This window comes from Triturus cristatus, chromosome 10, assembly GCF_964204655.1.
Source record: "Triturus cristatus chromosome 10, aTriCri1.1, whole genome shotgun sequence".
NCBI lineage: Eukaryota > Metazoa > Chordata > Amphibia > Caudata > Salamandridae > Triturus > Triturus cristatus.
The window spans coordinates 97,352,464-97,369,525 of NC_140593.1; the positions used below are offsets into that span (position 1 = coordinate 97,352,464).

Consider the following 17,062-nt stretch of genomic DNA (forward strand, 5'->3'; position numbering starts at 1 on the left):
CTGATATCCTTGGTGAGGTCAACATAAAAACTAACCACCCTGTGTAATCCTGCCTGCATATCCTCTCCTCTTACATGGGGGATGGGGAGGAGTGGTTAAAAGAGGGTGACATGCTCAGCACCTGCAACTTACTTGTGGTTGTAATGGCAACCAGAAAAACTGGCAATTATTAAGTGGAACAAACTATGGCACAATCAAAACAGTAAAAACCAAATTGCGGTCTCTAGAGGCATGGGGGAAATACAGTTGTCACATAACTCAGAAAACTCATAACAATGGGTGCCTTTTGAGGTCAGGGTTAACCTTATCGGGCCACTTGCAGTTTGGGGGAGTCTCCGTGCAGAGGCTGGAGGCAACGGAGAGTCCTGGAGAGGTCAACCCACGGTGGACTCGGAAGCGCTGGGGGACCTCGCTGGGATCGGTGGGCCACTTGGACTCGGGCGACAGGTGCAGTGGTGATTCCAGGCATCGAGTTGCTTTATCTTCGGCAGGCTCAGAGTCTCTCTTTGGAGTTCTTTTTGAACGGAGCTGCTGTTCGCAGGAGATCGGGTCTTTGTTGAAGGCAATAAGTCCTTCCAGGGGTTTTGGAGGTCGCTGGCTGCAGGACAAGCAGACTTCTGGCACAGGATCTCTGGAAACTGCATGAGGGCCAGTAGGGCTGGGGCCATGTCAGTGCGACTCCCTCATTCGTCCTTTTTCATAGGTTGCAGGAATCTGAGGAGGCAAGGTCCATGGTCGCCCATAAATACAAAATTTAGGGGTATTACAGAGGAGTGCAGGTTGGGACCAATAGGTCCCTTCCTGGGGGTGAGTACACCCCCTATTATGCTATCATCCAGTGGGAAAGGGGAATAAGCCTCTCTGATTGGTTGGGGGCCCTCATCTTTAAGATGGAAGGGACTGAGGGGTGGTTTTGGCAAAAGTGAGCACACTTCTCTTCCTCACTTGTTTTTCCGCTGATTTTCTCCCACAAAAGGGAGGGGGCACAGAACCAGTGGGAGCCAGTTGCTGGAGGCAGAAAAGGCAAGGCCAGCTAACAAGCAGGGTGAGCTAACAAAGGTGGCAGGCCCTTCCTGGGGGAGGAGGCATGACATCTTCCCAGGATGGGCTTTTTTTCTGGACCCAGAGAGTGGAGGCCCTGTACCCATGGGTCTGGAAACCTGTCTGGTGGTGGCAAATGGCGGATAGCCATTCAGAAAGCATATCAGGGCTGGTTGTTTTTCAGGGGGTATCTCTAAGATGCCCTCTGAGTGCATTTCACATTAAATCCTACACTGGCATCAGTGTGGTTTTAATGTGCCAAGTTTGCTACCAAACTTCCCAGGTTTCAGTAAAGCCATTATTGAGCTGTGGAGTTTGTAATGACCAACTCCCAGACCATATACACTTTATGGCTTTACTGCACTAACAATGTCTAAAAATGGACTCAGACACTGTAGGGGTACAGTGCTCATGCAACTGTACCCTCACCTGTGGTCTAGTGAACCCTGCTAGAGGTTTGACTTACCTAGTCCATAGGCAGCGGGCTGCAGACATGGCACACAGGGATGTGTGCCATGTTGGCTTAAATTTTCTCTGCACCAAAACACGCCGTCTGCAATGGCAGTGTGCGGGTATTAAGGTGAAAGGTCTCGAAGGGTGGCACAATAGGTGCTGCAGCCCTTCGAGGCCTTTCCTGGTCACAGTGCCCTTGGTATCCATGGTCCCTTTTACAAGAGGGTTGCCTGTGGCCAGAGATGTGCCAATTGTTGATTCAAAGGTACAGTTTTGTGAAAGAACACAGGCTCTGGGAACCTAATTGGCATAGACCCTGGGCAGATCGAGTCAAAGTTTATCAGTAATCTGGCAAATGTGTGTGTGTGTGTGTTGGGGGGGGGGGGGGGTGTCACTGCAACAAACCCACTTTCCTACAAAGAGAATATCTATTAATGTAGATATGGCCTCACATGTAATATAATGCATCTTGCCTTTGGGCTACAAAGGCTGTTGTATGGGAGACTTACATTTACTACATGTAGTGTCATTGAATGGCACATAGTGAGGCTGCCATGTGTTTTCACTCATGATTTTCACTAAGACACGCAGTCAGCAGTGGCAGGCTGCATGAAATTTGTAGGGGGTTCCCTTAGGGTATCATAATACATTCAGCAGTCCTTAAGGACCCTGTTTATTACCCATACACTAGGTACCAGTGGCACCACTTACTAGGGAGATACAGGGGTGCCTAAGTGTGTGCCAATTGGGTTACAATTAGACCATTTACCTTTTTTTTAGTGAAAAAGCACTGGCACTGGGGCCTGGTTAGCAGGGACCCAGTGCATATCTGTCAAAAAACATCAGTACCCGTGGCAACAAGTGTGGGTGACCATGGCAAAAAGGAACACTTTCCTACAATTGTGCATGTCACTCCTAGCGTGGACTGTGATGTCATGGAGAGCCAAACAACACCAGCTAACGGTGTGCAAGGGTAATGCTCACATAAAATTCCCGGAACCAGTCTGATGCCAGGGGATAGTTCTAAGGTAAGGATTTGCAGCTAGGAGTCTATCAGATTCACGTTTCCGTCTTGTCACTGCAGAAGTGGAACAATTAAGTGCTGCAGTCCACTAGTGTTATTTAGCTTACTAACCTTGGATACCTCTGGTATCATATTACATACTTATAAGTAAGTTAAATGAGTCCATCTGATCTCTATCATGAAGGATAATCCTAGGCACACACGCCTATATCAGCATGTCATCTGGACCAAAGAAAAGTAAGGATACCAATTTCACTTGAAGTTAGTGAAATCACGGCAGGGGTGCATTTACCATACAAGGGACATTCACCTCTTAAACTGTAAACATTATGCAACTACCCACAGTAAAAGCTCTGAGAACTCCTCTCAAGCGGGTCACAAGGCAATCCACAGAAATGGCAATTAAACAACCATACATTTTTTATCAGTAGCAGAGTGCACCCAGGAGCAGAAGAGGTGCTGCCCACAAGAAAGGACATTCTATAACAGCCATACTACACCGGCTAGGGGCTGCACCAAGGAGTGTCAGAGGACCAATCCATATGAATGGGCAGTAAACAACCAGCTGTGCTTACTGGCTCCAAAGTGTATCTAGGAGTGTCGAAGCAGCCCATACAAACCAGCTGCTGCCAGCTACAGTATATGCTAACCAGAGGATATCCATCAAGGAGCAACCAACAGTAATGGGCGTTATGCAGGCAGCCATAGCTTACAGCCTAAGAATTCTACACATGTGTGGTAGAGGAGCAACATGTGGGATCAACAGGCAAAACGTGCATGGGTTTGTCAGATTTACCCAGCTGCAGTGATGTCAAAACTAACTGGTGCAATGAAGTTAAGGAAGCAGGGATAGGGGCGTAAATCAGATGATGAAGCAATCTGTTTATGTGACAGAAAAAGTAAGGATGAACGGCGATGTTAAAAGAGGATGCTGAAAGGATGAATGGGACTAAGTGGACAGACGCGCCCTTAAACCCTATGCCCTTTAACTGGATGCCTTGGAGTGACGATCAAACTGGATAGCTCATTAGGGTGAGGAGCACAGTAGTATACCCCAATTCATAGGCAGAGCCCAGTTATCCATGCCTCCGGGGAGTGTGCCAGGGTGGGAGATGAGTAGATGGAGTGCACCGCCCTCCACTAGCAGCCAGCCAAGGCGGCTCACATGAGAAGAAAGATGGTGAACATAGGGGAGGCGCTCTCTGTGTGCAGGTCCTACAATAGGAGTCAAAGCACTGTGAGAGAAGCTACAAGCAGTTAACGATAGAGTAAGGCAAAGCAAAGAACAACGCAAAGACAAAGCACCCAACACTTTCAAGGAATCACAGGGAAGAGGGCAGGCTTCTGTGAGCTGGATCCAAGCCAAAGCCGTCGCAGTGCTACTGTCTGAAGCCAATAAACTCAGATTTATGGGCAGAGCCTGGTCATCTTTGAAATTGTACTTTAGGAATTGTTGCTAGAGTGCTTAACTGAGAATTCTGAAATTCACTTGCCTACCCTGGTCTCCTTTCTTGCCATTCTGTGTTAACCCATATGCACTTCTCCTTCCCATGACAGGTCTACCACAGTATCTAACAAGCTTATATTACACCTTGACTCCACACAGCAGATTAGAGGTGACCCTGCTTGTAGTGTGTGATAAAAATGAAAATGCAACAAACTGCTTTAGACTTGCCTTGCTGGACATGGACTTCGTCCGCTTTTTTCCAGGATTGTATTCTCCTTCATTTTCTGACCCAGATGTTTTCCTTTTCCTCGCCTTCCCTTTTCCTGAGAGAGACAAATAAACGTAAGAGTGAATACAATACAAGAACAGGAAGGAATACAAACACCTAGTGTCCATGAGTACACAGTCTTCGAAAGGCTAACAAAAGTAGAACGCGGGACTAAATTGGAAGTGAGTCAGTTTATCACTATTTTATAAGAGGCGGATAAACAGATAGGCTAATATTTTCTCGTACCATGCCAATTCCAAAGTAAAAAACAATTACTGTGACAAGCTGGCTCTTTATATAGTGGACTAAATCTAGGTATACCGTGTAAAAGTGCAGGCAACCCTGATTGGTTTACAGAGGCAAAAATTAAAACACTCAATGCTCTTTTGTGGTGGCGTGGGCGAGAAGGTAGTGCTAAGCAATTGTTGTACTCAGAGGGAATAAATGAGACAAGAGAATAAATCTGAGACCAATTTATAAAAAAATAAGTAGTATTTTTATACAAATTTCGATACTACAAACTTTGTTACAGAGTAAGTATTTTAAAGAATTTTTTACAGGCGAGTAAAATGTTCACTTTAATGCGTCTTTACACAGCAATGCTTTCCCACAGGGGATAAAGGGCATATGTTGCATACAGAGTTTTATGGTCTGTTTCTGGGGTCTCCTTCGGGACTTGGGGTCATAGGGGGCCAGGGTCCAAAGTACCACAACAGTTACTTGATACCTGGCCTTGGGTGTCCAGGTGCAGAGGTGCTGGTCAGGTACGTAGTTTTGAGCGCTACGCTGGTGAAAATGGGGGGGTGGGGGGGCACAAACAAACAGGTTGCAGGGTGTGACTTGGGGATGGGGGGGGGGGGGCACTCGGGTCACAAAAGCCTGGGAACAAAAGGGCACAGCTGGTTCGTCGGCACCCGGGCGCTTGGGTGCAGAGGGGATATGTCAGCTTGGCTATGTTCGTCCTAGGTCCTTGCGGTTGTCGGTCTTGCTGGCTGAGGGTGCAGAAATCAAGACAGATGGGCCACTCTGGAAGTGGATCTCTGTGGTGCGGATACCCTTCAACGGCTGCTCGGTCTCAGTGCTGTTACAGTCCCGATTGGACTTAAACAGGCCATTGTTGCTGCAAGGGGTCTGGTACCCCGGGTACTGGTGATGTGCAGGTCCTAGTGTCCTCTCAGTGGGGGAAGAGATCTGGCCTTCAGGACCACAGATCCCTTTTCCTGGGGGGCTGCTCAGTCGGGCTGGGCAGGAAGCGGCAACTCGATAAACCGGACACTGCTTCTTCGGTGCCTGCGGACTCCAGGGGAGTAGCTCCTTGACTGCAAGGGAGATTGCTGGCAATTTGCACAGGGCTGGCAGCTGCTCAGCTGTAGGATGAGTCACTTGGTCATGATTGTCGAGACTGGTGCAGGCAGGCAGGGCTTGGCGCCAACCGTCCACAGCAGTCTTCAGTCCTCATTGACTCGCAGCTCTTTTGTGTCCTCTTCTTCTGGATCCATTGCAATCTAAGTTTCTGGCTTCAGGAATGCTCCAAATTACTCAATTTAGGGGTGTTAAGGGGAGTGACAGGTAGCAGCCAATGGGCTACTTATCTTTAGGACGACTACACCCCCTATATGACCACTTCCTTTGGGGGGTGGGCACAATACTGACCCAGTGAGCCTAATTACACCAAAACCAAGATGGTGGAATTCTAAATTTCATGTTCACATCAGGTAGCCCACCTTAGGGAAGGAACACGCCCCCTGACTAGCTCATTTTACAGGCCCACTTGTAGGAATCTGGCTCTGTATATACTATACCAAAATGAGGTATAGTGTGCACAGAGTCCAGTGGAACCCCAAAGGTAGGAATAGGTAAAAGTAGATAGCACTTTACTCTCTATTTGTGGTAGTGTGGGAGAGCAGTAAGGCTTAATCAGAGGGCAGTGTTCAGCAGTTGTTGTAAACACTCAATCAGCAAATGATTTCACAAACTCAAAGACTGAACTCCGACCAATTTGATTTGTATAAAAATATTATTTAGTTATTTATTTCTAGACCCAAGCAAGCCTGGCACAGGTAAGTGTTAATGGTAATTTTCAAGGCAGGTTGAACAATGCAAGCAAGCTGAATTGAAAATGACTTTTTTACAGGTATGTAAATGCTTTGAATACACTAGAAATTACTGTTAGATTACTTTACAGATTACTAAATGGATTACTTTTTCTACTCAGTGTGATATTTCCTAGAGAAAAGGTAAGTCAAGCATACAAAACCAGCTCCACACTTAAGAAAGGCAGTCAATGCAGTCCTATGGAAGGAAACTGAGATATCAGTTTGAAGCCAAGTACACGTTTGTGGGAGTTGGCATTCTAGGGTTAGAACCAGGGTTCCCCAAGGGTCGAGGATACAGTCTTATTACACTCTCAAAGCACCCTCAGCGGCACTAGGGCGGTCAGGTGCAGAGTGCTGAGGCCCAATGTTATCCAAAGGGCGGTAGGGGGCCTACGGTTGGTGGCTGCTCACGAGCAGGTCACAGGGTTGTGGGAGTAATGCTCCTGGTGTTAGGCTCAGGGCAAAGGGGGATCTGAGTTAGCAACGAAAGTGCCCACACCCAGCGGCGTAAGGGCAGCTGAGTGCAGGGTGCTGTTTTGGCGTTGGGTGCCCGGTTGTTTTCAAAGTGGATTCTCCAGTTGCAACAAAGACTGCAGGCTTGGGGGACAAAGACCGTCTGTAGGTGACCACCAGTTGGAGAGGTAAGTTGGGATGCCTGGGGATGCTGGCACACAGTCGGTTGGGCCACCCAAGGCCGGGGGAGTCGGGTGCAGGGGTGTCTTTAGACATAGGGTTTTCTTACCAGCTCCGGTCGCGGTCCTCCAGGGGTCCCCTAGAAACAGACTGCAGGCATCATTTGGAGTGTCGAGGCAGGTCAGAGATACCAGATCTCAGATCAGGATCGCCGTCGGGACCTCCTCCTGGTGTTGGGCTATTCAAAATCGGGCGGTGGGCGTCGGGTGCACACCCGCGGATCCTTACGGAACTAGAGTCTGTTTCAACAAATTTGGTGTTCACTGGAGACATAGTCTTTGGGATTGAAGGCAGGCAGGTCCTCCGGGTTTCTTGAGGTTGCTGGCTGCAGAACATAGGGATTTCGCTGGAGCAGGTTCGAGGTGGGGATAGGCCGGTAGGGCTGGCGCCAAGTCAGTGGGCTTCCTCTTCTTGTTAGCTTTGGCACGGCTGTTCGGTCCTTCTTTTCTTCTTGCAGGTTCTTGTCTGAGGAAACAAGGCTCAGGGGTGCCCCTAAATAATATATTTAGGGGCTTTACAGGTAGGTAAAAAAAGTTGGGACCAATGGGTACCTTCCCTGGGGTGGGTACAACCCTATTATGCCACCCTCCAGTGGGGGGGGGGGGGGGGGCATAAGCCTGTCCCCAGTTAGCTGGGTCCCCCATCTGCAAGATGGCAGGTACAGAGTTGTGCCTCCTCTCATCTTCCCCACCTGAAAGGTTGAGTTGGCAGACGTGGGCACACCTCTTCCTCACTTGTTTTTCCCGCCGGTTCTCCCGCCCAAAGTGGGGGTCAGAACCAGTGGGGACCAGTTGCTGAGAGCAGCAAGTGGCCTGGGGAAGCTCACAAAGGTGACAAGCCTTTGAAGCTTCCCCTTCGTGGACCCTGCTCATCCTGAGGCTGGATGCTTGGCACCACGTCAGAGGATGTTAATTGTTTCAGGCCCAGAGTCCAGCAGGTTCTCGACCCAGGGGTCCAGAAACATGTCTGGTGGTGGCAGCTAAAAAGCAGCGAATCAGCCTGGACACTAGTGGTAGGTCATTTTTCAGGGAGCAGCTCCAAGATACCCTCTGTGTGCGTTTTTCATTAAATCTCACACTGGCATCAGTGTTGAATATGCTACTTACCAGTATGCATCTGTTCTTGGCATGTAGGGCTGCTGACATTCATATCTGTGCATAGATCGCCGCCTAGTGTTGGGTCCGGATGATTGCACATTGTTGTCCTGGAAGAGTCTTCGAAGTATCACGAGATAGGTGGCTCCTCCCCTGGACTACAGTGCGCATGGGCATCCTCTCCATCCTTAGATTGTTTTTCGCCATTGTGGCAGTGATGGAGTAGATACAGTAAGTGATGACCATGCTATACAGTAAGTGATGACCATGCTATACAGTAATTCTGAGTGCTGCAGCCGCTACAGGCGCCGGGGAGGAGGGTGGGCGATATGAATGTCAGCAGCCCTACATGCCAAGAACAGATGCATACTGGTAAGTAGCATATTCAGTTCGAGGCATGTGGGCTGCTGAATTCATATCTGTGCATAGATTATATAGCAGTCTCTCCATTAGCGGCGGCTGCCCGTGCCAGCTGCAGCAGTCTGAAAAAGAGTTTTGAGAACAGCCTGTCCCACAGCTGCCTTCTGTTTTGAGTGTACATCTACAGAGTAGTGTTTGGTAAATGTATGTATAGTGGACCATGTGGCTGCTCTACATATTTCCTGCAAAGGAATGTTTCCTAGGAAAGCCATGGACGCCCCTAACTTTCGTGTTGAGTGGGCTCGTGGGGGAATCGTTAATGTGCGTTTAGCTTTTTGATAGCAAATTTGAATACATTTAACGATCCATCTGGCTATCCCTGCTTTGGAAATGGCGTTGCCCTTGTGTTGTGGAGAAAAGGCAACGAAAAGTTATTTTGTTTTCCTAAAATACTTTGTTCTGTCTATATAGTACATGAGGGCCCTCTTTACATCTAGTGTATGGAGCATTCTCTCTGCGACATTTTGTGGACTTGAAAAGAAAACAGGCAGTTCAATAGTCTGATTCATGTGGAACTGCGATATCACTTTAGGCATGAATTTGGGGTTGGTACGTAGTACAACTCCGTTTGCGTGAACCTGTATGAATGGCTCTTGAATGGTTAGTGCCTGGAGTTCACTAACTCTTCTTAACGAAGTGATTGCCACTAAGAAAGCTACTTTCCAGGTGAGGAATTGAATCTCACATGAATGGAGAGGTTCAAAAGGTGGACCCATTAATCTGGTGAGGACCACATTGAGGTTCCACACTGGTGCTGGTGGGTGTCTCGGGGGAATTACTCGTTTCAGTCCCTCTAAAAAGGCTTTGATGGCAGGCACTCTGAATAAAGAGAGGTGCTGCCTGTTTTGAAGATAGGCTGCTATCGCGGTTAAATGTATACGTATGGAGTTGTATGCCAGATTGCATCGGTATAAGTGTAAGAGGTAACAGATGAGGTTTTGAATGGATGCGTCCAGCGGGTTAATGTCATTGTTGTTGCAGTAAATGACAAACCTTTTCCATTTAGCCGCATAGCAAGCTCTGGTTGTGGGTCTTCTGGCCTCCTTGATGATATCCATACATTCAGGTGGCAGGTTTAGGTAGCCAAACTCTAAGACTTCAGGAGCCAGATTGCCAGGTTCAGCTGTTGCGGATCTGGGTGCTGAATTTCGCCATGGTTCTGCGTTAAAATTGCGGGTGTGATCCGCAGCCTTTGATGCGGCACCACGGAAAGTTCTAGAAAGGTGGTGTACCATGGTTGGCGTGCCCATGTTGGAGCAACTAGGATGAGTGTCAGTGAGTGTTGTCGCAGTTTGCGTGCCACTAGCGGTATTAATGGCGCTGGGGGAAAAGCGTTCGCAAATCTGCCGGACCAGTTCATCCATATTGCATTGCCCTGTGACTGCGGATGTGGGAACCTGGCGGCAAAGCTTTGGCATTTTGCGTTTTCGTTTGTGGCGAATAGGTCTATCTCTGGATGACCCCACTGTTGAAAGTACGGCTGGAGTACTGACGGATGTAGCTCCCACTCGTGCATCTGGTGGCTGTGTCTGCTGAGCAGATCCGCCATCTGGTTGTCCTTGCCCGGGAGGTGTTCCGCCATGAGGAATATGTTCCTCTCAATGGCCCACTTCCACATGCTCTGAGCCAGATGAGACAACTGTGGAGAGTGTGTTCCTCCCTGCTTCTGTATGTAGTACATGGCAGTCATGTTGTCCGTCCGGATCAACACGACTTGTTGCATAAGTGTACTTTGAAAGCCTTAATGGCTAGGAAGATTGCCATCAGTTCCAGAAGGTTGATGTGCATCTTCTTTTGCTGTGTTGTCCATAGTCCCTGCACTGTGTAATTGAGTACATGAGCTCCCCATCCCTGGAGAGAGGCGTCCGCCGTCAGTATTATTTGCGGAACAGGCTCTTGGAACGGTCGGCCCTTGCAAAGGTTTTGTGGATTCCACCAATGCAGAGAGTTGTATGCCCGACCGCTCACCAACACTAGGTCTGTTAATTGTCCTTGATCCTGATTCCATTGACGTGCCAAGCACTCCTGAAGCGGGCGCATATGTAGTCTCGCGTGCGGGACTATGAAAATGCAGGAGGCCATCATGCCTATCAACTGCATGAACACTCGCGCTGGAAGGGAGTGTTGAGGTTTGAACTTTGTGATCAGCAGTTGCATGCTGTTGATCCTCACTAAATTTGGCTGAGCTGTGGCTGTCAGAGTGTTTATGGTCGCGCCCAGGTACTGTCGTATGTGTGCGGGTTGAAGATGTGATTTTGGGTAATTTAGTGAGAATCCTAGACTGTGAAGGTGTATGGTGAGGGACATGTGGCTGGCACATTGCTGGGCTGACTTTGCCTGAAGAAGCCAGTCGTCCAGGTAAGGGAAGACGTGAATGTGCTGTCTCCGTAGATGTGCAGCCACTGTCGCTAGGCACTTGGTAAAGACCCTGGGTGCCGTTGTTACTCCGAAGGGGAGAACTTTGAACTGATAGTGGTGATCCTGAATAGTGAACCTGAGATATTTTCTGTGCGATGGGTGTATGGGTATGTGGAAATACGCATCTTTCAAATCCAGTGTGGCTAGGAAGTCTCCCTAACTGAGTAACGGTAGAACCTGCTGTAGGGTGAGCATATGGAAATGCTCTGATAGAATGTAGTGGTTGAGGGGTCTCAGGTCTAGTATAGGTCTGAGAGACCCGTCCTTTTTTGGGATTAAGAAGTACAGAGAGTACACCCCTGTCCCTTGTTGGTTTACGGGCACGATTTCTATTGCACCTTTTTGCAGCATACTTAGTACCTCCTGCTGCAATAATGCCAAGTGCTCTACGGACATAGGACGGTGCTTTGGCGGTATGTTGGGTGGAGTGGACGTTAATTCTAGACAGTAACCGTACTGGATAATGTCCCTGACCCACCTGTCTGTGGTGATGGATTTCCAGACTGACAGGAACTGTTGGAGTCTCCCCCCGACAGGTGTTATGTGGTCGGGGGCAGGGAGAAGGCGTCACTGTTTGTTTTTGGGGGAGGACCTGGTGTTGCCGTACCCACGTCCTCTGCCCTTGGTGCTGGATCCACGATATCCACCTCTATTGTTTTTATCATAGTTGCTTTGCGTACCCCCTTTATTGTACTGCTGCTGGGACCCCTGACCTCTAGCTGCTCCTCTATTCCCGGGGCGACGAAAGGAGCCACTCCGAAACTGCTGCGACTGCAGAGCCCCCATTGATTTTGCAGTTTCAGTGTCTATTTTAATTTTTTCGAGGGTAGTGTCAACCTCGGGGCCAAATCAAAAGTCTGGGTTGACCGGTTGATTTAAGATATTGTTCTGAATTTCAGGCTTGAAGCCTGAGATTCTTAACCATGCGTGCCTCCTCAACATGACGCTTGTGTTGATCGCCCTTGCTGCAGTGTCGGCTGCATCCAGTGCGCATTTGATGGACGCATTTGTAAGGAGTTGTCCCTCTCTGATAAGGAGCTCCGCTGCCTCTTTGTATTCATCTGGCAAGTGTTGTAGCAGTGATTCTAGTGTGTCGTAGTGTGACCCATCATAACGGGCCAGGAGTGCCTGGGCGTTGGAAATGCGCCAGATGTTTGCCGCTTGCGCTGCTATCCTTTTGCCTGATGTCTCCAGCACTTTGGACTCCTTGTCGGGGGGAGGAGCATCACCCGTTGTTTGTGAATGTGCGCGTTTGCGAGCATTAGCAACAACCATGGAGTCTAGTGGTAACTGACCCTTAATGTACATAGGGTCTCCGGGTGCAGGCTTGTATTTTTTTTCGATTCTGGGGTTCAACACCCGTGCCCTGGTTGCTTCTTTAAAAATGTATTTTGCAGGTTTTACAACTCCCTTCAACATTGGCAGAGTTTTGACGGTTTTCTCAGAGGAGGCGAATGTGTCCACTAAGAAATCTTCCTCTACAGTGTCAAAATGGAGTTCCACTCCATGATTGGCAGCAGCCCGTTCTATGAGGGCATTAAAGGCAGCAGTGTCCTCTGTGGGAGATGTCTTTATGTTATAAAGCTGCGTGTCAGGAGTATCTGGTGCGTTACCCTGGTCGGTGGGGTCATCCCATGCCTGATCTGGGTCTTGCATGAGATCATCAGGATCGATATCCACAGGGTAGGTGGTATCATCCCCTATATAGTCCTCTCTGGCGTCTGCCTCTGAATGCGTAGGAGAAAAGGACGGTGGGTCTTGAAGGAAGGGTTGAAAGGTTTCATGAAGCACTGGTGCGGAACCTGCCGGCAGTTTTTGTTTCAAAGGAATCTTGTATGAGTCCAAACCCTTCTCTGGTGTGATTTTCCGCTTGCGGAGCATCAGCCTACCAGTGTCGGCGTCGATAAAGTGTGCCTGTGAAGGCTCGATATCGAGTTGTCCAGTGGATAGTGACTGTTTTGGTGGACACATGTCCGAATTCCAAACATTTTCGGTGCCTTGGGCGGCGGCAATCCAAACGTGATGTGCGCCGGCGCCGAGTGTGATTTTGCGGCCTTGTGCGTTTCGGGACCCGACGTAGGTTGGAGGGTTGCCCGGTCCCTGATGCGTTGCAACGACGCTGAGACCTGTTGCAAGGTGAACGCAGATGGCGCTTTGGAACCGATAGGCACCTTGGAGGCAGGCGTCGAAGCGGTATCCGACTTATTTCCAGTCTTTGGGTCGTCGACCCGAAGGTAGGTATCGACGCTCGTCGGAGCCGATGATTTGGCAGGCGCCGCACCCTTCGATGTCGACGCAGACGGATCGACCACCTTGACCTTGGTGTGTTGGGCCGTAATCTTCGGTGCCATAGGCCGAGGCGCCTTGTGGGGACCGAGGGCCTTCTTCCTTGGCTCGGCGCCGGGACCCGTCGCAGTGAGCTCGGCACCGAAATCTCTTTTGGTGTGTTCGGTGCCGATGACCTGTGCCGGCGTCGAAGGAGTGGAGGGCTTCGAGGCCTTCGATCCGATCGCAACCTGGTTCACTTTCGGTTTCGATGTAACCGGTGCGACGGACGGTTTCGGTTTCACTGAAGGAAATCCAGTCGTCTTCGATATTAATGGCTCCTGTGAAATGTTCGAGGCCGGGCCTTGAGGCGGGGCCGAAGAACCGTGTGACTGATCTTGGGTAAGGCCCGCAGGCGATCCCTCGACCTGAGCCTTATGACGACGTTGTCTCTCGGCCTCCGTATCGACGGGTTGGCCTAGCTCTTCGCTGGAGCTATCTTCCTCGGCCGCAAGGGCCTCATTGTAGTCTCCTACCTCTTCGACGACGTCTTCGTCCTCAAAGATCACCTCATCATCGTCTTCCGATCGGGAGTCATGTTCGGAAGCGTGGCTGGAGTCTATGTCTTCTACGCTCTCTGCTTCTTCGTCCTCGGTGCTGAAGATGTTGGCCGGGGCAGGCGCCGATTGCTGTGCCTCCAATCTCGCTGCCCGTCGATTCCGCAGAGTCTTCTTCGAGCGGAACCGGGCGCAGACCATACATTTCGACTCATCATGATCCGGTGAGAGACATTTTTTGCACACCGGATGGACATCGACGTGTGGGTATTTCGCATGGCATAAAGGACATCTCTTGAAGGGAGTCCTCGATTACATCGTCGATCGGAGAACGATGTTCGGACCGAAGCGGATACGAAAAGCGTGAAGAAGGTACTAAAACACAATATAAACTGGTCGATACCGAACGTGAACAATACCGACGAGATCTTTTTGGCCTTAAACTAAAGTTTCCGAACTTGAGCTAAGATAAGCACATCCGAACCCAATGGCGGAAAAAAACAATCCAAGGATGGAGAGGATGCCCATGCGCACTGTAGTCCAGGGGAGGACCCACCTATCTCGTGATACTTCGAAGACTCTTCCAGGACAACAATGTGCAATCATCCGGACCCAACACTAGGCGGCGATCTATGCACAGATATGAATTCAGCAGCCCACATGCCTCGAACAGGTTTATTGTGCTGAGAAGTTTGATACCAAACTTCTCAGTTTTTCAGTGTAGCAATTATGGTGCTGTGCAGTTCGTAATGACAAACTCCCAGCACCATATACTCTTAATGGCAGCACTGCACTTACAATGTCTAAGAATGGACTTAGACACTGTAGGGGTACAGGGCTCATGCACCTGTAACCTCACCACTGGTATAGTACACCCAGCTAGAGGGATGACTGATCTATGCCAGGGCAGTGGTGTGAGAAAGTGGCTCTGTATATACTGTTCCCTATTAGGTACAGGGTGTACAGAGTCGACAGTCCCCCAGAGGCTGATAGAGGTCAAAGTTAGGTATGACCTTACTCTCAAAAGTGGTAGCTTGGTCGAGCAGTAAGGCAGTATCGGAGGACAGTGTAAAGCATTTATTGTACACACTCAGTCAGCAAATGGTTTCACACACTCAATAACTGAACTCTAGGCCAATGGTTTATATATATAAAATATATGCTTGTTTTATTTTTAGAACCACAAAGGGGATAAAAATATACTTTCTCAGAATGAGAGGTTGAATATAAATACTTTTGTCTTAAGCAATAAATTTGTGTAAACAGTCACAGTTGGTTGCAATAAACAATCCTATTTCCTAAACATAACAATGCATTGAGCTCAATGGTAAATTCAGGTTATTTGTAATAAATTACTTTTCAGATTACTTTTGGAATTCCAGGTCTGGCTCCTAGAACCAGCCTGGGATCAGTATTCAGAATCAAGTGATGAAAGTCGACTTAATAACTGTAATGATTTTTAAATAATATTTAGCTATTTCAAAAGTTAGCACTTAGAAAATATTTCAAAGAAAACATTCAATGGATCTCTATGGCAAGAAATTCAAATTGCAGGAAGAGTACTTTATCGTTACTTTAGTAATCCAGGACTGGGTACCTAGACCCAGGACTGGGGTCCTTATCAAAAGCAGGTAAGTAATTTCGTTTGCAGAAATGGTACGATTTTAAAAGAATATTTCAAATTTGCAAAAATAGACACTTGGAAGAAATTTCACAGAAAAGCAGACAATGGTTTCCTAAGGGAGAAAAATGAGTTAGAGGTAAGTATAGTTGTGAACACTTTTCAGGGTCAGGGCTGGGCACCAAGATCCAGCACTGGGAGCTCACCTAGGAGCAGGTGAGTAAATTCGTTTTTGTCACTTGGCTGATTTTTGGTGAATTTTTGCAGTTTTGAAAAGTTCACACTTAGAAGATTTTTGAAGAAAAAGCCAGTCAATGTTACCCTATGAGGAAAATGAAGTTAGCGGTTTAAGGGTAAGTACTCGACTGGCAGAGTTGAAATTCCGGGCATGGACTCAGGGGTCCCCCAGTGTTAGGTAGGTACAGTTGGTTCACCCTCAGCGGTTTCAGGACGGCCGGGTGCAGAGAGAGTTAGGTCCAATGTTATCCTAGGAGGGATAGGGGGGCCTTGGTTGGTGGCTGCTGTCTGGCAAGCCACGCGGCTGTGGGAGCTGGGCTCCTGGTCACTTACTCAGGGCAAGTGGGGAAGTAGGTTAGTGTAGAGAGGGCACTGCCAGGGCCACTCGGGCGGCTGGGTGCAGGGTGCTTTTGAGCCTTCGGGCGCTCAATGGAAATCAATGGGAATGTTCCGGTTTGGAAAAAGGCTGCAGGCTCGGGGACGAGGATGTTTCAGGTGCCACCACCACTTCGAGAGGTAAGTTGGGTAGTTGTAGGTTAGGTGGGTACCCCGGGATTGGGCACAGGGGGCCGCAGGGCGCCGGGTGCAGGGGTGCCTTTTGACGTCGGGAATCTTACCCTCTGGTTGATCGCGGTTGGGGTGGCACTTGGTTCTGAGGCTGCAGGCTTCCTCCGGGATGTCGAGGGGGGTCCTTGGGTGCCGGACTCGGGGTCACAGTCGCCGTGGGGTCGTCCTCAGGGTCTTTGTCCACTCCGGCACTGGCCAGGCTTGGCTGGTGCAGAGTGTGTTGGGTCCGCGGTTCCGGGCTGCTGCCAGGGGTTAAAAATAGGTTTCTTGAGTAGAGCCTCTACTCATGGGAGTCCCAGGGGCTTAGAGCCAAAAGGTAGCCAGGTCCTCCGGGGTTGGTGAGGTTGCTGGCCACGAGAGATGCCGCGCTGGTGCAGGTTCGAGAGTCGACAGGCCGGTAGGGCTGGGGCCTAAGCAGTTGGTGTCTTCTTCTCTTTTTAGCAGCTGCAGGGCAGGTCTTTGTTCATCTTGCTCTTCTTGTAATTTTCTATCTGGAATCTACGGGAGGAAGGTTCAGGGTGCCTCTAAATACTAAATTTAGGGGCGTTACAGGTAGGTGAAGGCCAGGGACCAATGGGTCCCTGTCCTGGGGTGGGTACACCCCCTATCCTGCCTCTCTCCTGTGGGAGGGGGGCAGTAGCCTAATCCTGATAGGGTAAGGCCTCCCATCTTCAAGACGGCGAGAGCCCGGAGATGTGTTTCACCTCGCCTCCCCCACCTGAGGGGTGGGGTGGGCAGGCTGGCACATCCCCTGTCCTTGTATGGGGTTTCCGGACAAGCTTCCCACCAGAGTGGGGGGTTGCAGTGGCCTGGGGAAACTCCAAATGGCGGTATGCCTTTGAAGCTTCCCTTTGCTCATCC

The 17,062-nt window shown here is 49.3% G+C and overlaps 1 protein-coding gene across 4 annotated transcripts in view; it reads right to left on the reverse strand.

Moving 5' to 3' along the window:
• The window catches only part of TOP2B (DNA topoisomerase II beta), a 497,734-nt gene that overhangs the window by 19,433 nt on the left and 461,239 nt on the right, over nt 1-17,062 (reverse strand). For all 4 annotated transcript variants that reach the window (XM_085630531.1, XM_085630530.1, XM_085630533.1 and 1 more), the window contains exon 35: nt 4,194-4,288. In XM_085630531.1, coding sequence (XP_085486657.1) covers nt 4,194-4,288 — 95 coding nt within the window. The remainder of the gene's footprint in view (nt 1-4,193; nt 4,289-17,062) is intronic.